General features: G+C 39.5%; 1 protein-coding gene across 1 annotated transcript in view; it reads left to right on the forward strand.

Annotated features, from left to right (window-relative positions):
* LOC117523815 overlaps positions 1-27,015 on the forward strand; it is a 129,220-nt gene that overhangs the window by 87,512 nt on the left and 14,693 nt on the right. Inside the window, exon 2 of the mRNA XM_034185424.1 lies at positions 15,197-15,301. Coding sequence (XP_034041315.1) covers positions 15,197-15,301 — 105 coding nt within the window. The remainder of the gene's footprint in view (positions 1-15,196; positions 15,302-27,015) is intronic.

Genomic DNA, 27,015 nt, shown 5'->3' on the forward strand with positions numbered 1-27,015 from the left:
TTGGATCAGTGGGCAGCCACAGTCTGGCACTTGGGGACCAAGTCCAGACCTAGAAACACTGCCGTGGTTGATTTCATGCAAAATATGGTTAAAGGCCCACAACTCTGTTCTTGTACAAACTCTTTGACACAAGTTAAATTTAAACCTCAACCCACTTCGCTTCGATTTCCGTGACATATGTCCACATCTTTGTTGTTGTTTACATAAATTTCTGAAATGGCCATATTGACTCTCATCAGAACATAATTACGAGGTCTGTGATGAAAAAAGCGGTCCTTTTTATTTTTTTCAAAAAATAAATGGATTTGATTCATATGTTTTTACGTCAGACATGCTTGAACCCTCGTGCGCATGCGTGAGTTTTTTCACACGTGTCGGTGACGTCATTCGCCTGTGGGCAGGCCTTGAGTGAGGAGTGCTCCACCCCGCCCGTCGGAATCTCTTTGTCTGAATAGCTGCTGCGGATGGCGCGCGTTGCAATATCAACATTTTTTCTGGACCTGTGTGGGATAGCCGAGTGGACACTATTCGAGAAATTAAGCTGGTTTTCGGTGAAAAGTTTAACAGCTGATGAGAGATTATGGGGTGTTTCTGTCGCTGTAAGGACTTCCCATGGAGCGGGACATTGCGCAGCGCTTCCAGGTGCCGTCGTCAGCCTGTTTTGACCTGTAAACATTCTAATTTAATACTTAATTCACCCAGGACATCGTGAGAGAACAGAGAAGATTCAGAACAGGCCGGCATGAGGACTTTATGCGGACATTCCACTGTTTAAGGACATTTTGTAATGAAAGACGTGCGCGCAAATTCGCCAAGTCGTTTCCGTGACGACTTGACAAATCTGTGTGCGCCGCGACAGGAAAAACACCTCCGTGTTGAAGACCATTTGTAACATTCAGGTGGCTTTTGATGGCTTTCAACTAGTGAGTAACTGAGAAATTGTTTAACAGCTTGGGCATGTTCCAACTTGTCCGTTAAGGTTTCCAACGGAGGTTTTTCCTGTCGCGACCCCCCGCGGTCGGGTCCGGCCCGACATACGACTCTGTCCGCACGTTCTTTCATCACAAAATGTCCGTTAACAATGGAATGTCTGAATAAACTCCTCATGCCGACTTCTTCTGAAAGTTCTCTGTTCTCTGACGACTTCCTGGGTCAACAGAGCCTGAAATGTGGAAGTTTTCAACTTGAAACGGCGAGAAGCTGCCGCCTCGAAGCGCAGATCACCATCAGGCGCCGTGGGCCGTCCTTAAAGCGACACTACCAGACCAAAATCTCTCATCAGCCGTTAAAATTTTTACCGAAAACCAGCTGAATTTATCGAATGGTGTCCACTCAGTTGTGCCTTACAGCTTTTGAAAAAATTTTTATCAAACAAAGCAGCAGTCTCTGAGCCATTCCTAGACAATGAAAAAAAAACGACGAGAGGGTGGGCCACTCCTCACTCAAAGACTGCCCACAGGCGAATGACGTAACCGACAGGCGTGAAAAAACTCTTGCATGCCCACGAGGGTTCAAGCATGTCTGATGTAATCACACGTGATTCAAATCCATATGGTTTTTGAAAAAAATAATAAGGTCGGATACTTTTATCACAGACCTCGTATAGATATATTTGAAATGATGTTTGAATATATGCAATGAGTGAAATTACGATATAAAAATCTAAAATGGAATCCAGATGAGTCAGTGTACTTAGAGATATCTTAACTTACAATTCTGACAAGTCAGAGTCTAATTACAGATATCGGAAATTATCATTCCAGCCGTTCATATTATAATTACAACTTTTAGATTACAAAGACAAAAAAGAAAAAATCTAATTTCAGATAGTCAAATGAAAACTCTGTTAAAGTGTTTTGTCACAGCAGCATCTGTGGATACACATTTTTATTTAATTGGGGTTTAAGTTGGGTCATTTTGAACATTTTGCAAAGAGAGACAGACGTATGTCGAGCATTTTATGCCACACTTTAACACAAAGGAGAATTCTGCAACCAAACAACCATTTGGTGTAACAACAAAACTAATCAGACAGATGTTTCGTAGGAGGATACTGCAGCATTTCTCCCACCTCCACTGAAATAATGTTTTAATTACCATTTTACATGAATTGTTGCCAACCTTTTGCAGCAAAGGCAGTTTCAGGAACTGAGTGAGAACCATCAGGAAGGTTACTGGGGTGCAACAGGAAGAACTGGACGTACCTGTGAGCTGTATCGTCCTCCTTCCATGGCGGAGCGGATCCTCAGGGTGACATATTGGAGAAAAACAAAACATTTAGGTTCAGGATTTATACGCGCTGCAGATGAACAACTTCATTTGCAGACTAAATGATAGAACATTTTATCAACTAAAAAAAACAAAAACAGTACTTTCCACAAATAATCAACTCTAATACGAGTATTTAGAGCTACATTGATAACAGAGCCGCCGTGTTTATCTTGCTGGTTCAAGCTGTGGTAATATGCTGTTTTATTGCTTTTTTTAATTGTTCTATGATTGTGTTCCATAAATCCTATCTGGAAATAAACCAAAAATTAAATCCCTTCTGAGCCAATAAAATTTTAAATTAAAAGGGAAATGAAGTGAAATGAAGCAGCGGCCAGTTTCCCATCTTCCAAACTGGAAGAAACAAACAAGATGTTGACCTTCAAACTTCCGAACAAATATGCCACTGACCTCTGACAGGAGGATCTCACATATTATATTATATTATATTATATTATATTATATTATATTATATTATATTATATTATATTATATTATATTATATTATATTATATTATATTATATTATAGTTGTGGACTGTTGTGGTCTGAAGGGAAATAATTTCATTAATTTGTTTTGAAATCATCCAGACTTCCACAGTATTAGTGATGATTAAACAGACAAACAGAGTAGTCAGGTTCCTCATGTAATTTCATTAAAGTTTTTTGGACAGTTGGTAAACTACACATTTTTACAGCACTTATGAAATAATGAATTCTCAAAAAACAATGTTTCCTTGCTTTCAAAGGTTGTTATGGCTGCCATCTTGGATTTCAAAAACTGGTGACCTTCAGAAACTTAACTTTTCATTTTCTTGACTTCAGGTTATTTGTGGGTCAACTTTGTGATATGCAGTTAAATAACCACACTTGGCTTAAGGGTTCATAACCTTTATTACAAATTTCAAGAAGGCTTGAATACATAAAATAATAATAATAATAATAATAATAATAATAATAATAATAATAATAATAATAATAATAATAATAATACACAGTTACAAATATCTGGATCTGGTTAGTAAGGAAAAAGGAACCCACATGGACCAGGTTTATATTTCCCGTAAGTTATTAACATTGGCTACGGACAATAAAAATTCAAAATTGCAGCACACACAGTTACTATTCATCAGCATCAGTAATTAGTATCTCTGGATCCAAGCCCTCCAAAATTCTTACTTTGTCACTTCAATCATGAACCAGAAGTCCAGAAAGTGAAAAGGTAGATTTTGAAGGTTTCCATTTTTTAGAAATCCAAGATGGCTGCCATAACAACCTATTATTATTATTATTATTATTATTATTATTATTATTATTATTATTATTATTATTAGTAGTAGTAGTAGTAGTAGTAGTATTAGTATTATTATTATTATTATTATTATTATTATTATTAACTTCATAAGCTTTGCAAAAATGTTAAGTTTAGTTTACTCGCTCACTCATCTTCAACCACTTATCCGGGATCGGGTCACAGGATGTCCACAGGAAGTTTACCAAATCTCCAAAAAACTTTAGCAAAATTACACAAAGGAAGTGACTATTTAACAAGGTTGGCAAATTTGGAAATTCAAGATGGTGGCCATAACCACGCTTGAAGAAAAAAGAAAAAAAAAACAAAAAACGGGAAACATTCTTTTTTTGGATTCCTCATTTCACATACATTCTAAAAATGTATAGTTTTCAAAACCTCCAAAAAAAAAAGAAAAAAAAAGAAGAAAAGAAAAGAAAAGAAAACAAAACAAAATTTTTTTTAATGAAATTCACGAGGGACCTGACTATTTCCAAAGGTTGCCAATTTTGGAAATTCAAGATGGTGGCCATGACAACCTCTGAATAAGAAGCTTTATTATTATTATTATTATTATTATTATTATTATTATTATTATTATTATTATTAGTAGTAGTAGTAGTAGTATTATTATTATTATTATTATTATTATTAACTTCATAAGCTTTGCAAAAATGTTAAGTTTAGTTTACTCGCTCACTCATCTTCAACCACTTATCCGGGATCGGGTCACAGGATGTCCACAGGAAGTTTACCAAATCTCCAAAAAACTTTAGCAAAATTACACAAAGGAAGTGACTATTTAACAAGGTTGGCAAATTTGGAAATTCAAGATGGTGGCCATAACCACGCTTGAAGAAAAAAGAAAAAAAAACAAAAAACGGGAAACATTCTTTTTTTGGATTCCTCATTTCACATACATTCTAAAAATGTATAGTTTTCAAAACCTCCAAAAAAAAAAGAAAAAAAAAAGAAGAAAAGAAAAGAAAAGAAAACAAAACAAAATTTTTTTTTAATGAAATTCACGAGGGACCTGACTATTTCCAAAGGTTGCCAATTTTGGAAATTCAAGATGGTGGCCATGACAACCTCTGAATAAGAAGCTTTATTATTATTATTATTATTATTATTATTATTATTATTATTATTATTATTATTATTATTATTATTATTATTATTATTATTATTATTATTATTTCTCATTTCATATGCTTTCTCCAAATGTATAGTTTTCCAAATCTCCATTTTTAATGAACTATGAATCATTACATAAGGAAGGTGACTAGATGTAGATTTTTAAATGTGTTTTTCTTCTTTAATGCTCCTCTGTGATTTAAGTGTGTAAGTACTTTGTGAGATCTGTTAGCTGGGCTCATGTCTCTGTCATTTACTACAAACTGGATGTGGATCAAAAACAGACCAGCCTTTCTTCCTCACAGTCACACAGAGAGTCCGGGACAGACATGATGATTGTAGATGCGGGTTTTAGTCGATGAATGAATGATTTCTTTCTCAATACCACGTCTACATTTTCCTTATCTGCTGTGAGGGTCCACAGACTGAGGGCATTGTCAGTTGTGTGGACTGTGTAAAGTCCACAGCTATTCTGTGATTTTAGACAATACAGATAAAATAACATCTAACACAGCGACACCAACAAACACCAGCAATCACAATTGTTGCTTTAACACGGCCTATGAGTAGCCAAATGCGGTATATCTACATTACAGTGGTAAGTGGACTGCATTCATACAGGGCTTTTCCATCTGAATCAGAAGCTCAAAGTGCTTTGCAATGATGCCTCACATTGACCCCCCCAAAATACCAATACACTGAAAACCTGGTAATTTCTAGAAAACCATCTTGAAACCTGGATTTGGTTGATGGACCAAACCATAGTGTGATCCTCCCTTGTATAAAACTGTCCAGTCAGTCAGAAACATGACCTTTGACACTCCGATTCTGTTCAATATTTTAAATCTAAGCTTCATTGACCTTATTTCTGTGATATATATATATATATATATATATATATATATATATATATATATATATATATATATATATATATATATATATATATATATATATATATATATATCATTTGTTATAATTGGGTCTATTTAATTTAATTTCTAGTTTTTATACATGCTCACCTTATTACTGACGTAGAAGAAGTAGTAAACCATATGGTCCTATACTGGTGCTGGTGTCTTGGGCTCCACCTGAACGGGATTTCAGTCCATTGCAAGTCACTTCTGCAGCCAAAACCAGTACCCACTTACAGCTGGGTGGACTGGTACAATGCAGATTGTCTTATGCAAGAACACAGACAGGTCGCATGATCAGTACTTGAACTCTACATACTGGTAGCCCAGCTCCTTATCCCACTGATCCACCTGGTCTTACTGTCATTGCTGTGAACAGCTTTAGTTTATTCTTTCTGTCTGTTTGCTAGACTGTTTTTGTCTTCTATGATTGATTTGCAATTCAAAGTGTTGTTTGGCACGTAGATTTTTTTTTAAGTGCAATATGTTGTTGTGTCAGTGAAGCTGGCTGGCAACATGTTAAAAATGTCAAAAATGCAATTATTTGACAAATTATTGGTTCAGCAAATACAGACTGCAATAAGACAAAAACCGTCAGATTGCAAACTGCCGTTCTTAATGTTGAAACGCACAATATGTCAACTGAACAATACATCAGTTAGTGCAACATATTTCATTCCGCCGTATCCAGATAAGTCATTTGATCTGGAATAATTTCCATCTGCTTGGTAGACAAATGTGAGCATATGTTATTTATTTAATTTCAGGCTTGGGCATATCACCAGAAATTGGAATCTGAAATAGTAAAAGTGTCTCTGGCTTTTCACAGCCCAGATATTTTGTGAAAACCACATGATCTTGACAGAGGTCTGAGCCACTGGTAATGTTTTATATCAGTAGTGTCCAACGAGAGTCCAGAAAAGGTCACGAGGGTGCAGATTGTCTTTGCAATCATCTGCTGGTGGTTGCAAAGAAAACCTGCACCCTCTCTGTAATGTCTGGAAACTCTTTGGACACCGCTGTCCTCCACTGTGTAAATTTTTTTTTAACTGAATCTGAATCCTATTATTGGATCTTGCAGCCAACATTCTGCAAATGTTTAAGAATTGTTGGGAAAAGAAATATCATTAAACATCTGCGTTCTGTATCTGAGATGACAACAGATGAGTCAGTAGAATGGATTCTTCATAAACAGAAGGTTCAGTGTTGTGTTGAGGTGTTCTGGAGCCTGATATTGCATCCTAAATTGGTCCCAGTCTGCAAAAGCCACAATGTTGATGTCTGGAGAAAAGAAGGTGCCAATGAGTAAACTCGCTGTAAACTGTTGTAAACTGCATGTGGACTGCACGCAGCTGCGTGCCAGTGCACAAACAAAATTTTGAAATGTTCAAAGCTTCTGACCCGCATTAATTTCGTGAACTAATCGTGATCATTGCAAAACACAGTTGAGAACACTGTGTGTCACTCTGTGTCATTGCGCGCAGGGCATCTGAACGATTATCGTATATGTTCTCCACTCAGATTGCAATAGCCAATCACAGATTAGCCTTTCTGTCCATCATTTACTTGTATTTTGGCATGCTTGGCGCCAGAAAGTTATGTTGGATCCAAAGGGATCCAAAAAGGCTAGGACCAAAAGTTATATTGGATCGGTTCCCATTGACCAATAGCGTTAGAGCTTACTGCCAACAGTTTGCCAATCAGAGCGCAGCATACGAAGGTCAGGAACTAGCTGACAGATGGTTGAAAAAATGGCAACAAACATGTCAACAACAAGAGAAAATCGTCTGCCAGCGAGGTTTGCTGAGTTCACAGAGGAGGAACTGGTGGAAATATTGAACTCCAAGAATGCCAAAAACACTAAGAAGGTAGACAAGCACACTACTGACGTTTTAGAAGCATTCATCGCATCAGAATCAATCATATGCTGTTCACAACAAAAGAAATTGATCTAATTTACTTGACGCTTTGTTGTTTGCTTAATTTGGGAGGGGGGGGGGGGGGGTGTGGAGAACATAACAACTGATGGATGGCAAGTCGTCCAACATAGAGAAATATTGGATGAAGAAAAGTTATATTGGACTCAGCTACACCTCGTCCAATATAACTTTTCTTCATCCAATATTTCTCTATGTTGGACTCCTTACCATCCATTATTTGTATTATATATATATATATATATATATATATATATATATATATATATATATATATATATATATATATATATATATATATATATATATATATATATATATATATATATATATATATATACAGTAGTGTCCAGAATAATAGTAGCGCTATGTGACTAAAAAGATTAATCCAGGTTTTGAGTATATTTCTTATTATTACATGGGAAACAAGGTACCAGTAGATTCAGTAGATTCTCACAAATCCAACAAGACCAAGCATTCATGATATGTACACTATTTTTGGGTTGGTGACAGAATGACATTTTAAGGCATCATCTTGGGCTTTAGAAAACACTGACTGGCATTTTTCACCATTTCTGAACATTTCATGCGCCAAACAACTAACCAATTCATTTGAGAAAATAATCAAGCGCTTAATGAAAACAAGTGTTAGTTGCAGCCCGACTATCTATTCCAACAAACTTTTCCTGCAAGTTTATAATAAAGTCTTTTAAAATATGGCACATTGGCTTAAAAGTGTCAGCAAAGAGCGATGTCATAAAACAAACAAACAAACAAATAAATAAGTGATTTTTCCTCATGAAGGAGTGAAACATTATTTATAAAAACAGATGTGATCTGCATCTGGAAAAAAGAAAGAATACAAAAGTTTCACTCTTGCAGGATTTGAAAGTCTCTTTCAGTTACATCGACAACTTTCAACATGGCAACACAACAATATCATCTTTATTTGGATGGGTTGCGGCGTACCAGGAGCGTCGGATCTGTAATGTGCTTTAATTTGAAATTACTGAGCAGCAATTTCCAAGCCATCCAGCAACCCATGTTTAATGGACATTGAAGCCCATCTTCAGTGGGCTAATGCAACCCAACGACATCTTTAATGATATAATGCAAACCAATGCTGTCTTTGATTAAATAATGCAAATGTAATGTTTCGTTCCATAATAGAATAATGTAACATAAATTCTAAACCAAATGGAATTACGGAGGCTGCAGTAATCATTTGTCTGATGAGCTCATACTGACTGAACCAGGCGATCCTGGTGCTAATGGCGACTCTTTGGGGACCCTGAGGCATTGAATCGCGTCGTCTGTATTTGCCTACACTCGTCTGTTTGTCTGTCGTCTCTCACATTCTTACTCTGCCACTGCTGTTCTCTCTCTGACCTCTTTTCTGCCATTTTTGCAGAAATTTTAACTCAGCAAAATTAAATTAATTTCACAGCAATAAGCGGATTTATTTGGATTTGCTCAAAGAGGCAAAATAGTCACTCGTGTAATCAACACGTTGTGCCGAGTTCATCTTTACTGAACTGTAATTGTGAGTTTGCAACAATTTCCATTCCAAATCGTCAATACTGCTGACGTAAATGGAGATGGGTACCATATTAGCTAACTTTAGCTTTGGCACACATGCTAGCTCCCTGATGTGCAGCTACACCTTCAAAAACAGTATGTTTTACCTCACACTCAGTTGTAAGATAAGAAATTATTAACCAATTATCTACGTAATGAATTCTCGAAGTCGGTGCCACGTCACTTCAGTGAAGTGGCCAATCCGAAGGAGCGAATTCATGGTTCCGTGACTGACCGCTCAGTGACAACACGCTTGGGCTGTATGCTGTTCGACTGAAATCAGCCGGTTTGCTTTTGTCTCTAATTGCTTCTATCAGCCAGCTGACAGAAGCAATCACTGTCTGGAACGGTGAGATTTATACACCAAATTGACCTGAAATGAACCACTGTACATTAATTTGACTTTATTGACGAGTCTGACACCTTTGAAAAGTGACCAAATTAAATGGATTTGTATTGAGTTTGTTTGTGTTCACCGACAAAACACGTCCCGTGAGGTTAAATGCCCGGATGACTGACTTCGAGAATGTACAGGCTAGTAAGCTAGCCCGATTAGCATAGTTACTTTTATAGCCTAGCAACAGATGGGACTGTGCTAGTCAGCATGTTCAGCTTATCTGAAATCACATTATGAAGAATGTGTGTTCAATCAATAATGTTAACCTGCTACCAAGTGATTTTTAGGAATTTTAAAATTTATCAAATTTTTGTAATTTTTTATGTTGCAGTTGTGACATTGGATATTAAGCCTGGGTAATGCTAAAGACCAGATTTTACAGTATGTATAGACAGGCTTGGGGAGTAATGGAATACATGTAACGGCGTTACGTAATTAGGATACAAAAAAAGGTAACTGTATTGCGCTACAGTTACAGAAAAAAAGACGTATTCAGATTACAGATATATTTAGTAAAAATGGGGATTAGTTCACAGGATTACAATTTTAATGCATTTTATGATATTATCTGTATATAATTTCTTTTTCTTTGAAACGAAAACGTCCCTTCATGGACAGCGACATGACGTCTCTTCGTCTTTCGGCTGTTCCCGTTAGGGGTCGCCACAGCAGATCAATCGTTTCCATCTCACCCTGTCCTCTGTATCTTCCTCTGTCACACCAACCACCTGCATGTCCTCTCTCAGCACATCTATGAACCTCCTCTTTGGCCTCCCTCTTCTCCTCCTGCCTGGTGGATCCATCCTCAGCATCCTTCTTCCTATATACCCTGGGTCCCTCCTCTGTACATGTTCAAACCATCTCAATCTTGCCTCTCTGACTTTGTCTCCAAACCGTCCCACCTGAGCTGTCCCTCTGATATGTTCATTCCTAATCTCGTCCATTCTTGTCACTCCCAAAGAGAATCTCAACATCTTCAGCTCTGCCACCTCCAGCACTGCCTCCTGTCTTTTTGTTGCCACTGTCTCTAAACCGTACAACATAGCTGGTCTCACTACTGTTTTGTAAACTTCTTAAGTCACAAATCACTCCTGCCACCTTTCTCCATCCACTCCACCCTGCCTGCACTCTCTTCTTCACCTCTCTACCACACTCTCCATTACTTTGAACAGTTGACCCCAAATATTTAAACTCATCTACTTTCACCACTTCTACTCCTTGTAACTGCACTATTCCACTGGGCTCCCTCTCATTCACACACATGTACTCAGTCTTGCTTCTACTGACTTTCATTCCCCTTTTCTCCAAAGCATATCTCCACCTCTCCAGACTAGACTCAACTTGCTCTCTACTCTCACTACAGATCACAATGTCATCTGCAAACATCATAGTCCATGGGGACTCCTGTCTGATCTCATCCGTCAACCTGTCCATCACCACTGCAAACAAGAAAGGACTCAGAGCTGATTCTTGGTGTAATCCCACCTCCACCTTGAATGAGTCTGTCATTCCGACTGTACATCTCATCACTGTCACACTATTCTTTTACATGTCCTGCACTACCCTAACATACTTCTCTGCCACTCCAGACTTCCTCATACAATACCACAACTCTTCTCTTGGCACCCTATCATAAGCTTTTTCTAAGTCCACAAACACACAATGTAACTCTTTCTGTCCTTTTCTGTACTTTTCCAACAGTATTCTCAAAGCAAACATTGCATCTGTAGTGCTCTTTCTTGGCATGAAACCATATTGCTGCTCACAGATCTTCACCTGTTTTCTAAGCCTAGCTTCTACTACTCTTTCCCATAACTTCATGCTGTGGCTGATCAGCTTTATGCCTCTGTAGTTACTGCAGCTCTGCACATCACCCTTGTTCTTGAAAATAGGAACCAGCACACTTCGTCTCCACTCCTCAGGCATCCTCTCACTTTCCAAGATTTTATTAAACAATCTAGTTAGAAACTCTACTGCCATCTCTCCTTGACATTTCCATGCCTCCACTGGAATGTCATCTGGACCAACTGCCTTTCCACTCTTCATCCTCTTCATATCAGCCTTCTCTTCTTCCTTGCTAATCTCTTTTACTTCCTGATTTACTCTCACCGCATCATCCAGCCTTTTCTCTCGCTCATTTTCTTTATTCATCAGCTCTTCAAAATATTCCCTCCACCTTCTCAGCACACACTCCTCACTTGTCAGCACATTACCATGTGCATCTTTTACCACCCTAACCTGCTGCACATCCTTTCCAGCTCTGTCCTTTTGTCTGGCCAATCGGTACAAGTCCTTTTCTCCTTCCTTACTATTCAACTTCTTGTACAGCTCGCAATCTGCCTTTTCCTTTGCTTTTGCCACTTCTCTTTTTGCCTTACGCCGCATCTCCTTGTACTCCTGTCTACTTTCTTCATCTCTCCGACTATCCCAAAACTTTTTCGCCAACCTCTTTCTACTTATGCTTTCCTGGACCTCTTCATTCCACCACCAAATCTCCTTGTCTTCTTTCCACTGTCCAGATGTCATACCCAGTACTGTCCGAGCTGTCTCCCTCACCACATCTGCAGTACTTTTCCAGTTGTCCAAAATTGCTTCCCCTCCAACTAGTGCTGTTCTCACCTGCTCGTTAAATTTCACACAACAGTCTCCTTTGTTGAGCTCTCACTCGCTTCTTCTTCTTTACCTCTAAAGTCATCCTACAAACAACCATCCTATGCTGACGTCTCCTAACCGTGCAAAATATTGAAGTACCCAGATGTTAATGCATTTTCAATGGAGATTTGTGACTGAACACACAGAAAAATGCTCACAAAATATGTGTTAAAATGCCATTTTGACCTGAATATCGAGCCAGTAAAATTAAATGACATTAAATTATGTCAGGAAAGTATTAAACTTACTCTGACACACACACACACACACACACACACACACACACACACACACACACACACACACACACACACACACACACACACACACACACACACACACTCCCAAATATTAGTGTTGAAAGTTACACAGATCTGAGCTGTTCAAGCTGCTGAGCTGAGGCGTCCTGCAGCTGCTGTTCAGTGCAGCTCCTAAAACCATTACAATACATTTATTTATTTATTTATTTACACAATTTTCCTTTATTGACCGAGTTTCATTCATGAAGTCAGTGGTGTGTGTACACATTTCTATGTGTGGGTGTGACTGTGAGCGGCACAGTGCGGGTCATTATAATCTCATTATTTTAAGGTGCAAATTTAAAAAAATCCCCAGTCTTGTCGAACAATTTTAATCACTAACGACAAGTGTTTTAACTAGACATTGGTCTAGCAGTGGAAAATATCAACTAGACATAAGTGAAGAGTTAATGGTCCGTGTCATCGGGCGACACAGGTACAGCAGGAGACATACAGCTGTTTATCATCCAAATATCACAGACAAAGTGACAAGAAGAACCAAAACCACTTACTTATGGAAGGAATTATTGTCTCCCTTGTTCCTTTGTTTGTGGCTTTGCCAACATGCGCAGCTTTCCGGCATATTCCACCTGTTTCATGAACTTCTCTGCACGCAAATCACTAACTTGCCTGGAATTAAAATGGCGATCACACCTCCTTACTGACAGGATTTACTTAATGGTTTTCATTATGCTTTTGTTCTTATTTTGAAAGTTCAATAAGTGGACTGATATGTTAAACATGGAGCGAATTTACTGAACAAGTAGCATCATTTTTTTTTGTTGTTTTGTATATTGTTCTGGAAGCCACTTTTAATTACAAATTCATCCGCACACGCCTGAGTTTTCATTATCCTTCATTTGGTTGGCATTTTTTGTTAAAAATTTAGCAGGTGAACACTGGGTGTGTTTAAAACAATATTGTGGTGCTCTTAATTCATAATGTGAAGTAAAACAGAGCATGCCATGTAAAAGAAACTGTTTTATTTTTGCTTAATAAACTGTACTATGTGGTCAAGACTATTTATAGTTAGTTTCTTTTGTCTGTATTAGCATATTTGATATTGGAGTAATCCAGAAGTAATTGAAAGTAATCAAATTACATTACTTTAATATTATGGTACTTGGATTACGTTACTGATTACATTTTTCAACAGGTAACTAGTAACTGTAATGGAATACTGTAAAGTAACCCTCCCAACCCTGTGTATATATCACATGCTTCACAATACATTGCAATACTTTCCACAAATTTGGTGCACATTTAAAAGTATACAATTATTAAATGCAATTACAGTGTAGTTGGCTGAAAGTCCAAAATTCTTAATGCAGTATTTTTGTTAAATCCCTTGAATCAAAGCTAACAACCTCTACAATACAAGCACATCTTAATTGTTTCCTTTTAAATCCATTGTGTTGCTGTGCAGAGACAAAATAACAAAAATTGTCACTGTCCAATTACTTATGGACAAGACTGGGTGCACATCAAAAGCACAAAGAGTGGTCAAATGTTCATTAAGTTAAAGTGTTGAATTATCAAATAAATTTGTGTTTGGCCAAAAACCATCATCTCATTTTTTTCTTCATTCAGAAATAGAAAACTGGATGACTTCCATTTTTTTTTTATCTGCAGCCACACAGATCTTAAATGCCACCTGAAACACATTTCAAGCAAAAAATAGGTGTGTAGGTCGGTGTGTCGTCTCCATAGCAGCGATAGTTAATTCCATGAGTATGTACAAATTGAATGAGTGGTGCTACATATAAAGAAAATGGCAAGAGACCCAAGACTGACCCCTGAGATACTCCAATCTGGTTGTCTGGCACTTTTAACATTAAATGAACATCAGAGGAATAAATAATTGTACAAATATGAACATTATCTGGCAACACTGAACTTTACTGATAGTAACAAAGTGCAGGAAGCTTTTCACTGGCAAATGTTAGTCACCCAGAAGCTGACAGACACCAGCTAATGCAAAGTGTGACACGTGCACTTGCAAAGTGCCGACCTCTGCTGAAGGTCACGCACAGACTGAATGCCCCTTCCTTTTAAAGATAAATCAATCTGCTGTTAATGGAGCTGCTCTGTGTGGCTTGTAAACAAACAAAAAACAACAACAAAAAAACAAAACCAAACAGTACAATGTTGCATTAGTAAATGTGTAAAATGTCTTCATGGACTGAACACACAATGAAAATATGTGTTTTTGCAGTTCTATCTGTTTGTTCACACGTGCGTCAGAAGTGCCTGTGTGTTTACATTCATGGAGGTGCTCGGTTTGCTGATCAATAGTTTTGATTGAAGGACCAATTAGCTGTCGGAAACAATAGAGACAACATCACTCCACATGACACACTCGACGCGCATGCATGCCCACATGTATGCTAAGACCCCGCCCCCGTATGACAGGAAACAAATTAAAAGTCCGACTATGATCCATAAATTTTTATGACATGCAGCTCGTCGGCTGTGATTGTTATTCACCACTCGCGTGTTTTGAGTTTAGTATCTTCTGAAAGCATAAAAACAACTCGCCGACGCTCGAGGGCACAGAATCTGGGTGATAATCGGATTACGTTGATGCCCTCCTTATTCGGGGGTGAGAATTCAGGAAGAACTGCAAAAAGATAAACCATAAATCTCCCATATGCACCAGTGGCTCCACAATGACACACTTAACAATAACACGCTTTCTCTCCATCCGTCCCTTTCTCCCCCCTGCAGGAGGACGCCGACTCCAGGTTCTACTGCGAGCTGTGCGATAAGCAGTACGTGAGACACCAACAGTATGACAACCACATCAACTCCTACGACCACCACCACAAACAGGTGAGCTTCACCCCGATGTCAGCCCACCACGTCCCAAAAACCAGCCTGAGGACTGTGCAGCGTTCTGTCTCACACACACACACACACACACACACACACACACACACACACACACACACACACACACACACACACACACACACACACACACACACACACACACACACACACACACACACACACACACACACAACTGTGGTGGACAAAAGTGCAACAGCAGTTTGCGTGCACACTGCCAGCTGTTTGACTTCTAGCAATTCTTTTTATTGGAAAGGATAATGTCATAACAGTGAAACGGCCTAAAGGAATTTAGTTCAGCTGTTACTGATGCTAATAAAATTTAAATGCCTTGTGTCTCTGATTTTATGATAAGCCATCATCAAAAGGAAATTAAGGTTTTAATAAATGAAAATACGGCTGCATAGAGATGCTAATATCAACCTACTTTTACTTTGACATTTTGACTTTGCATATCTCCCAAATCTTTTGTTAATTCAGATTCATGTTTGTAGTTATATAGACACACACATACATATACACAAGCATATGTACATACTGTGTATCTGGAAAATATTCACAGCGCTTCACTTTTTCCACATTTTGTTATGTTACAGCCTTATTCCAAAATGTACTGAAACTCATTTTTTTCCCCTCAAAATTCTACTCACAACACCCCATAATGACAACATGAAAAACTTTTTTTTTTAAATTTTGCACATTTATTAAAAATTAAAAAATAAGAAATCACACGTACATAAGTATTCACACCCTTTGCTCAGTACTTTGTTGTTGCATCTTTGGCAGCAATTACAGCTTTGAGTCTTCTTGAATATCATGACACAAGCTTGGTGCACCTATCTTTGGGTAGTTATGTCCATTCGTCTTTGCAGCATCTCTCAAGCTCCATTAGGTTGGATGGGGAGCGTCAATGCACAGACATTTTCAGATCTCTCCAGAGATGTTCAATCAGATTCAGGTCTGGGCTCTGGCTGGGCCACTCAAGGAAATTCACAGAGTTGTCCTGAAGCCACTCCTTTGATATCTTGTGCTTAGGGTCATTGTCCTCCTGAAAGATGAACCATCGTCCCAGTCTGAGGTAAAGAGCGCTGTAGAGCAGGTTTTCATCCAGGATGTCTCTGTACATTGTTGCATTCATCTTTCCCTCAATCCTGACTAGTCTCCCAGTTCCTGCTGCTAAAAACATCCCCACAGCATGATGCTGCCACCATCATGCTTCACTGTAGGGATGGTGCCTGGTTTCCTCCAAACATGATGCCTGGCATTCACACCAAAGAGTTCAATCTTTGTCTCATAAGACCAGAGAATTTTGTTTCTCATGGTCTGAGAGTCCTTCAGGAGCCTTTTGTCAAACTCCAGGTGGGCTGCCATGTACCTTTTACTAAGTAGTGACTTCCATCTGACCACTCTACCATACAGGCCTGATTGGTGGATTGCTGCAGAGATAGTTGTCCTTCTGGAAGGTTCTTGTTGTGAAAGTGTAGTGACACGGACCCACAACAGGGGGCGCAAATGAACGGTCAATAGATGAGCCAAAAATTAACAATTTAATGTTGTGAAGGAGCACAACGAACATACAGACAATCTCAGAATCTGATAACAGTCAATCCACAAAGGTGACGTGTGGGCAGGCTCGAGGATAGAAGACGTCTGTCCTGAGAAGAGCCGGAACCACACGATTTCCGCCGCCACCGAACCTGGTGAATACTGGAGCCGCCAAGACCCGAATTCCCAGGTGATCACCGTCCCCGACTGTCGGATCTGGTACTGCTGGCGAGAACAAAGACAGTCAAGTGTGGGTGTGTGTACACCCAGTAACAATTATGGTGGGAATGCCACCTCCACCTCTCACTCAATATCTTGCTGAGTACCGCAGTGATTCCTCATGGGAAAAGAGTGCAGTCCAGCACTCAATCAGCTCCTGCAGACAGAGGATAACAGGTACTCCTGCAAAGACTCACAATATACAGATTGATGTGTAAAACACAAACGGCTGAGTATATTACCTCCAATGAAGTACGATATCTCGGCAACGAGGTGGAGATGACGTCTGGTCTTTATGGAGTGAGATGATGTTGAGTAGATGAGTGACAGCTGTCACTCCCGGCTGTGTCCGTGGCGGCAGCGCCCTCTCGTGCCTGAAGCCCGCACTTCAGGCAGGGCGCCCACTGGTGGTGGGCCAGCAGTACCTCCTCTTCTGGCGGCCCACACACAACAGTTCTCCTCTCTCCATAGAGGAATGCTGGAGCTCTGACAGAGTGACCATCGGGTTCTTGGTCATCTCCCTGCTTAACGCCCTTCTCACCTGATCGCTCACTTTAGATGGGTGACCAGCTCTAGGAAGAGTCCTGGTGGATCTGAACTTCTTCCATTTATGGATGATGGAGGCCACCGTGCTCATTGGGAATTTCAAAGCAACAGAAGTCTTTCTGTACCCTTCCCTAGATTTGTGTCTGAGACATTGAATTTATCCCAGCTGGACCCCAATTAAGCTGTAGTAACATCTCAAGGATGATCAGTGAAAACAGGTTGCATCTGAGCTCAATTTTGCTGTGAATACATATATGTAGGTGTGATTTCTGCTTTCAGTAATGCTGGTATTTGGTTAGACTCTTTCTCTCCGATTGTTCTGTCTGAGTTATTTTCATTAGTTACTTCATCCAAACCATCAACATGTCTATTAGACTCCATTCCCACCAGGCTGCTCAAGGAAGCCCTACCATTATTTAATGCTTCGATCTTAAATATGATCAATCTATCTTTATTAGTTGGCTATGTACCACAGGCTTTTAAGGTGGCAGTAATTAAACCATTACTTAAAAAGCCATCACTTGACCCAGCTATCTTAGCTAATTATAGGCCAATCTCCAACCTTCCTTTTCTCTCAAAAATTCTTGAAAGGGTAGTTGTAAAACAGCTAACTGATCATCTGCAGAGGAATGGTCTATTTGAAGAGTTTCAGTCAGGTTTCAGAATTCATCATAGTACAGAAACAGCATTAGTGAAGGTTACAAATGATCTTCTTATGGCCTCAGGCAGTGGACTCATCTCTGTGCTTGTTCTGTTAGACCTCAGTTCTGCTTTTGATACTGTTGACCATAAAATTTTATTACAGAGATTAGAGCATGCCATAGGTATTAAAGGCACTGCGCTGCGGTGGTTTGAATCATATTTATCTAATAGATTACAATTTGTTCATGTAAATGGGGAATCTTCTTCACAGACTAAGGTTAATTATGGAGTTCCACAAGGTTCTGTGCTACGACCGATTTTATTCACTTTATACATGCTTCCCTTAGGCAGATTATTAGAAAGCATTGCTTAAATTTTCATTGTTACGCAGATGATACCCAGCTTTATCTATCCATGAAGCCAGAGGACACACACCAATTAGCTAAACTGCAGGATTGTCTTACACACATAAAGACATGGATGACCTCTAATTTCCTGCTTTTAAATTCAGATAAAACTGAAGTTATTGTACTTGGCCCCACAAATCTTAGAAACATGGTGTCTAACCAGATCCTTACTCTGGATGGCGTTACCCTGACCTCTAGTAATACTGTGAGAAATCTTGGAGTCATTTTTGATCAGGATATGTCCTTCAATGCGCATATTAAGCAAATATGTAGGACTGCTTTTTTGCATTTGCGCAATACCTCTAAAATTAGAAAGGTCTTGTCTCAGAGTGATGCTGAAAAGCTAATTCATGCATTTATTTCTTCTAGGCTGGACTATTGTAATTCATTATTATCAGGTTGTCCTAAAAGTGCCCTGAAAAGCCTTCAGTTAATTCAAAATGCTGCAGCTAGAGTACTGACGGGGACTAGAAGGAGAGAGCATATCTCACCCATATTGGCCTCTCTTCATTGGCTTCCTGTTAATTCTAGAATATAATTAAAATTCTTCTTCTTACTTATAAGGTTTTGAATAATCAGGTCCCATCTTATCTTAGGGACCTCTTAGTACCATATCACCCCAATAGAGCGCTTTGCTCTCAGACTGCAGGCTTACTTGTAGTTCCTAGGGTTTGTAAGAGTAGAATGGGAGGCAGAGCCTTCAGCTTTCAGGCTCCTCTCCTGTGGAACCAGCTCCCAATTCAGATCAGGGAGACAGACACTCTCTCTACTTTTAAGATTAGGCTTAAAACTTTCCTTTTTGCTAAAGCTTATAGTTAGGGCTGGATCAGGTGACCCTGAACCATCCCTTAGTTATGCTGCTATAGACTTAGACTGCTGGGGGGTTCCCATGATGCACTGTTTCTTTCTCTTTTTGCTCTGTATGCACCATTCTGCATTTAATCATTAGTGATTGATCTCTGCTCTCTTCCACAGCATGTCTTTTTCCTGGTTCTCTCCCTCAGCCCCAACCAGTCCCAGCAGAAGACTGCCCCTCCCTGAGCCTGGTTCTGCTGGAGGTTTCTTCCTGTTAAAAGGGAGGTTTTCCTTCCCACTGTCGCCAAGTGCTTGCTCATAGGGGGTCGTTTTGACCGTTGGGTTTTTCTGTGATTATTGTATGGCTTTTCCCTTGCAATATAAAGCGCCTTGGGGCAACTGTTGTTGTGATTTGTCGCTATATAAATAAAATTGATTTGATTTGATTTCTTAGTTTTTTTAATTTTTAATAAATTTGCAAAAATATTTTTTTTTTTCCCACATTGTCATTATGGGCTATCATCACTCATCTTCAACTACTTATCCAGAATCGGGTCACGGAGCAACAGCTCCAGCAGGGGACCTCAGACTTCCATTTCCTGGGCCGTATAGACCACCTCTGACTGGGGGATCCTGAGGCGTTTCCAGGCCAATGTGGAGATATAATCTCTCCACATAGTCCTGGGTCTTCCCTGGGGTCTCCTCCCAGATGGACGTGCCTGTAACACCTCCCTAGGGAGGTGCCCAGGGGGCATCCTTACCAGATGTCCCAACCACCTCAGCTGGCTCCTTTCAACGCAAGGAGCAGCAGCTTTACTGTGAGCTCCCCACGGATGACTAAGCTATAATTCTGAGAAAAAAAAGTGAATTTCATCCCTTTTAGAACAAGGTTGTAACATAAAAAAATGTGGAAAAAGTGCTGCATTGATTGGTGGTTTGTATGTCACGTGATACGGATCATTACCATGCAATTTTGGTTTCATATGTTTTATGCCATTGCACAGCGCCACCACTGCACCACACTGGCAGGGATGACGCTTGGTGGGGTTTCTTTTATTAATGGAGCTCATTCTTGTAACAAAAAACCCCCCAAAACAAAACAAAACAAATAGAGTACATTTATCTATTTACCATAAGCCATCTGGAGGCATTTGCAGTGTTCGCTGGGACGTCTCTACCTGAAGTACAAATGCTGTCACATTAAGAGCTCTACAAATGTCTGTTGAGATTTTTCACTGGACTGAGGAAAGCAGACGGCCGTCTGTGCACGAAGAAATCAATACACGGCATCAGGTACGGACGACATTGTCAGGATTGTTAGGCGTTATATAAAACAAATAATGAATGCTTTTTTCATTCATGCAAAGGCAAGAATATTTCATGCGGTGAAAGATGGAATGTTCCATTCAAGGAGGAAACCATCCACCAGGTCACATCCAAAAGTCAACTCAAAGCCAGTGTTGGCCTCACATCTAAGAGTTCTGCTTTTTGTGTTTTTTAACTACATACTTTTTTTTCTTCATTTGAATTACAAACTTTTAGCAAAACCAATAATGTGATGCATATTTGTCAAACTGGTTCCCATCCATTTAAAATAAACATGATTTATTGATGATAAATACCCCCCCCCCAAAAAAAACAAAAAAAAAAACAGGTTATTGTACCTTTAAAGCACAATGGGTTTATTTGTACTGTTAATTGAAAAGGTGTTTCATTCATATTTGGACTTTGACAGACAAATAGGAAAATTTAAAAATTATTTTTTTAAAAATGTGTTTGCTAAAATTGCTTAATCAATTAAAGCAAAAAAAAAAATCTATTTTAATTAGCAGGTCTAACTATTTTAAGAGTGTGTACGAGTAAACAGTTATGTTGCAGTTGTTATTTATTATATATGTTGAGATTTTGGGTGAAATGATCAAACCTCACCCTTTCACAAATTTCAAGTAAATTGTTTTTTTAGTTTTAGAGTGCAGGGTGTTGATACCACCATTTTGGTGAATTTTGGATTTTAGTGACTTTTAATACTTTTTTCAAAATCACAGTACACGTAGTCATATGTAGACATTTGGTAACAGTGGCTGATCTAGCTTCAGAATGGGGGGGGGGCGTGACTTGGTGGCACACCACAACTGGGGGAGTTTGATGGCATACTCAACTGGAAACTGTTAAAAATCTATAACCTAAGGCAATCTATAGACTAAAGCAATCTGGGAAATTCAATACTGACTCTCTAGTTTTGGTTTTTAATACAAATTTTTTATTTTAAACACTGGAAATCTTTTCATTCTTTTGTTTATGCAAGACCCTAACCATGTTTTATCACACCTTTTGCCAGCTGCTCAGGGCCAACCCCCTCTGTAGACCCACTATTGACTTAGGTCGGGTCAAGTCAGGTGAGCATCCATTGGTGCCAAACCACAGAGCCACCATGGGTCCTGGATGGCAAACACCCAGGTAGACAACCGGTCCATCCCCACCTATCTATAACCATCTACCTGCCACAGCCAGATGAAAGGTGGGCGTGTCCTTACTCTGCTCCACCTGCTGGGGGTCCTCAACACTGATGCACCTGAGTGTTGGGTCGTGCACAGTGAAACCTGCCACATGACCAAAACGTCGCTGATGTTCCCTCACAGTGAACGTGATTCTCTATCCAGCGTAACGTCAATGTTACCCAAGAATCAAATGGAACAAGCAGCAAAAACCTCCAGCAGTCACCTTAGAACACTGGTCAGCATCCAATTCCCAAAACCATACAGGAAGACAGGAAGCACCTGGACCCTCATTCTCTTGTTAAGGTGTCATATCGCCAGGCATTTTGTTGATCTTAAAAGAAGAAAAACTATCACTTCTTCCTGATATCATTTTAACTTTTCAGTTAAAAACAAACAAGAAAAAAAGTGTCCTTGTTGGGATTTTGTGGAACTCGTTCACAGCGTTATTGCTGGAAGCAAAGTTTATATTCACTGCAATTATCATTCCTTCACTTGCAGACAGTGAAAGGGGAGCATAATATTTTCCAGAGTTATTTGCGAGACAAACTTAATAAGTTTACTTGAGGATCAAGAGCATTTAGGGTACATTGTTCCAAACTGCAACACTTGCAGAAATGAGATTTTCTCGCAGTAATATTATCCACTCTTCACGTAGTAGCTCAGATGCGGCTCACGGTCAGTCACGGTCTACTTTTAGAGATGAAGCGGTTTGCAGACATGTGAGTGGAACGGCACTGATGGTGTGACGGATTCAAGGAGTCAGACTGAAACAAATAAATCCTCAAGTGTTGATCTTTTTAAAGGTGACGTGCGCTTCTCATTAATCCTCTAGAGGGGAGCGTATCACCGGCGAAACATTTGGCCTATGGTGCACTTCACGCTGTCAATTAACCTTAATTTAACTCACATTTTGAAAAGAGCTGAAGTGAATTTTCTGCCATCGTTGTACCAGCAGTTTTTTTTTTGTTTTTTTTTAATGTAGGAACAAAGGAACCATTCTGTCAAATGACAACTCAAATGAACAAAGTCACATTGTATGATGATTTGTTCCCCTATTCCTCCCAGACACTTTAGCAGATTCCCAGCAAACTTGGAATATGGATGTAGTGGGAACCCAGAGTTCCACTTGAGTGGTTTGTTTTGGCAAAGGTCACTCCACTGTCCACCAAACCTGGGACATATATGGATGTGGGTTTCAATATTGGCCAGCAAGGTCAAATTTCCCCAAGATCATGTTTGCATGTTTGTTGGCCAACTCCTCCCAGGTCCTTTGATGATTTCATCAAAGAACCTGGCATCCTGGGTGAGACCAAATTCATCAATGGTCAACCATTGGGGTGAAATGTCAAAATTTGAATTTTTCTTTCCGATTTGCACCAAACATGGTAGTACACATATGGAGATGGGTTCAAGTAATGGCCATCAGGGTCAAATTTATCCAAGATGAGTCACTGGGGCCCAGGTCATATCTGCCTGTCTGTTTGTTTGCTGGCAACTCCTCCCAGGTCCTTGTGATGATGAATTTGGTAAGTCAGTGAAGGTTGACCCAAGCAGAGGTCCATCATCATTATAATCCATCATTAAATATTGCCCATGCCTCAGGAAGGCCCACCAAGCGAGAAACAGCACCTGCTTGTTGCCCTCATTTGTAGCTAATCTGACTGTACAGTTACAGAACTCAATGGTCAAGAGCAAGGAGTATGATATTCAACCCAGTTTGGACTAAATGTGGTGCACACTTAGGTGGATTCCAAAATTGCTTTGGCGTGGTCAGTCAATTTGGGTGAAAGTCGAGGTCATTGGAATCAAATGTCTGATTGCCAAAGCCCTTCTTCATGCCCACAGATACTATTACTTCATTATTTAAAAATGCACAAAGATTTTGTTGGGATCTTGTTCTCAGAAGTGGTAGGTGAGGGTCTGGATAGTTCTGCATTTCCACCATGGTCCAGTTGAAGACACCTTTTTAAAACTGAAATCACAGAAAATCTCTTAAATGTACAAACTATATTCAACATATTTGATCGTCCTGAAACAAAAACATTCTGTGCTCCAACATACTTTTTGATATAATAAACAATCCCCCCCCCCCCCCCCCAATCCTTGCCTTTGGAACTGCTGATGTTTACGTGCTGTTGGATAAACCTCAATGCCAACAAAGGTTGAAGGTCTTTGACTTGCATTTTCTAGGTCACAGAATGAATGTACAGCTCTACACTTTGCAAATTACTCAGCATGACATAGCTTTGGACACATCAGCACAACAGTTATGGTCAAAGTCATACAGATGACTGTCTTCTTTTTTTGGGGTTTGGGGGGGTCAGGGGTCATAGGGAGTGGCTAGCTGATTACCTGCCCCAAGGCGGGTTTGATTCAGAGACTGAAATGAAAACTTCATCTTCACCAACAAAGCTATCACCTCCCATCTATCCTGGAATCCAGAGAACTCTTAGAGCAGGACTGAAGCTGCCTCAAGAAGAGACAGCTGCTATTACTACTACTACTACTACTACTACTACTACTACTACTACTACTATTACTACTACTACTACTACTACTACTACTACTACTACTACTACTACTGAAGTGGTCAGTAGCCTATGTCACTCCCTGTATGTCAAAGTATATGTGTGCCTAGTTTGGCTCAAATCCGTGGTGCCATTTGGACAGGAGAGGGTCACATAATGTCACAGACAGTTGTCTCTGCAATCATTCTCTATAGAAAATCTGAGCTTCCCTTATTAATCCACCCAAACATGTTTGAGATCTTGTAAGATTTTAAAGATTAAATATCCTTAAATCACCAATTATCTTGAGCACACTTCTGAATCAAATCTACTTTCTATTTTTGAAATATAAAATCCCACAAAATGCAGCATCCCTGAGGCATTACATGCTCTGTCAGTGTTGCTTGTCCAGACCTCTTTGCGGGAAATTTAAAAAAGAAAAAGAAAAAGCCACATCTGTCTTTCTGCATTTTTGTCCATCAGTGTGTGTGTGTGTGTGTGTGTGTGTGTGTCTGCCTCAATATTTTATCTATTTTGGTCTGTGTATCTGTTTGTCACTTCATGTGTGCGCCTCGCTGTCTGTCCGTCTGCGATATGAACCACCCGCTGCATTATTATTTGTGATAAACACACACAGTGTCAGTATCTCCGGCGTGCAGACGGGGCGCACTAAGTGAATTAAGGTGGTCTGGACTGTACGAAAGCAGACACTGAATGACTTAGACACACACACACACACACACACACAACTTTATACTTACACACAACTGATTTTAAAAGATAAACCACAGAGGCAGCATAAACTGGCTAATATGGTAACTTTTGTTATCACAGTGATTTTGAAGGAAGGCACCTCACGTGGGGCACAGTTTAAAGTTAGAGTTAGCAACGGGTTAGCATTGTTGTCTGAGCGTTATCATGACCTCCACCCCACTTCAGCATCAGTATAACCTGAAGCTTCTGACGTTCCACTGGCATGTTAAGGATATAGTTAGCTTCAGGTTAGGATTAGGATTACATCAAAGGTAGTGGTAGCATAAAGTTAAGGTTAGCATATGTTCAACAGCAGGGTTAGCATTATGTTAAGGTTAGCATTAGCATTAAGTTAAGGTTAACATAAGTCCAACAGTAGGGTTAGCATTATGTTAAGGTAAGCATAAGATTGGGGTTAGCGTTGGTTCAAGAGTAGGGTTAAGGGCCTTTCACATTGAATACGTTAGGCCAATCCATCAACGCCTTCCAGTCCGTCAGATGCGTTTCCAACGCGTGACGTCACCCTTCACCTCGGAAGTGGCAAGGGGGCAGAGATTGCTACGTCACACTCTGGCTGTTTCCACAACCTGAAAAAAGTTCAGCAATTGGCATCTTGAATTTGCGTCGCCTGAACCATAAAAAATGTTAAAAAATCAGCAGTAGAACGATTCTCCCATCACCCTGCTGGGAGAAGCTTTTTTTCAGCTACTTTTCGGACGCCAACCGAGGGAGGACTGACGACTTGGTGGGATATCGATCGAACCGCGACAGTGGGCCGACCCGCATGGAGAAGCCGGCCTTCAGGCATCATCACTGGGCAGAGCGAGGCAGGCAGCCGGGGTGATGGAGCAAACCCACTCAGTCTGAAATGTCCCACTTTTTGGATATATGCAAAGTCCCAGTTTGCCCAACGGAGGTTAGTTCTGCAGCTTTATTGAGGTGAGAATAAAATAAAAGTAAAATGTGACGTTTACTGCACTGCTGTGAAAGTTTATTGATCGGCTAACGTTAGCTTAGCTTTTTAGCACTGTTGATCTGAGTGAACGCTTTAATTTGTAAATGGTTCAGTCTTTCTTATTTTTACCAAATAAAGCTACAGCTTTTTTCAGAGACCACAAATTTCAACTTTAAATAACTTTTTTACGGGCATTTTTTTCCATAGTTTTTTTCCCGTGTTTTTTTCTTTTTTCTTTTTTTATATAAACTGTTTAGTGTTTCTTTATATTTAAACAAATATTTTTATTTGTCCCAATCAGGAACATTTGCTGTGCAGACAACCAAACTTCCATTGATGAGCTGAACACCACGAAGTCCAGGCGAAAGAAAACCGCTGCTCTTCAAAATAGGACAAAAGTGTCTTCAGCAACACCAGAGTTCAAAGCTGCAGAAGAGACCTTCATCTGGTCCTGAGAATCCAGCATAACATCACCTGCTTCTAAATAAAAGGCTCTTTGAACAGCAACTATTTTATTATTTTTAAAAAAGCTGTTTCATTTTATATTTTAACAATAAATGAACGGATCATTAAAAATGTCCATGAATCAAAGTCAAAAGACATTTGCACAAGTAGAAGCTCTCCACGTATTGTGCTCAAATTCATATTTTAGAAATGACTCTGTCCTGATAACAACATTAAAGGCAATTACATATTTTGGCGAAATTACAAGTTGAAATGACCATAAAAAAAATTCATCATGAGGTTTACGTCACAGAAATCCTACTTTACAGTCACACTGCAGTCATTGTTAAATTATTTCCTGTTGCATTTATAATAAACATTTGTA

The sequence above is a fragment of the Thalassophryne amazonica genome, chromosome 13 (assembly GCF_902500255.1).
Source record: "Thalassophryne amazonica chromosome 13, fThaAma1.1, whole genome shotgun sequence".
In the NCBI taxonomy this organism is placed as follows: Eukaryota; Metazoa; Chordata; class Actinopteri; order Batrachoidiformes; family Batrachoididae; genus Thalassophryne; species Thalassophryne amazonica.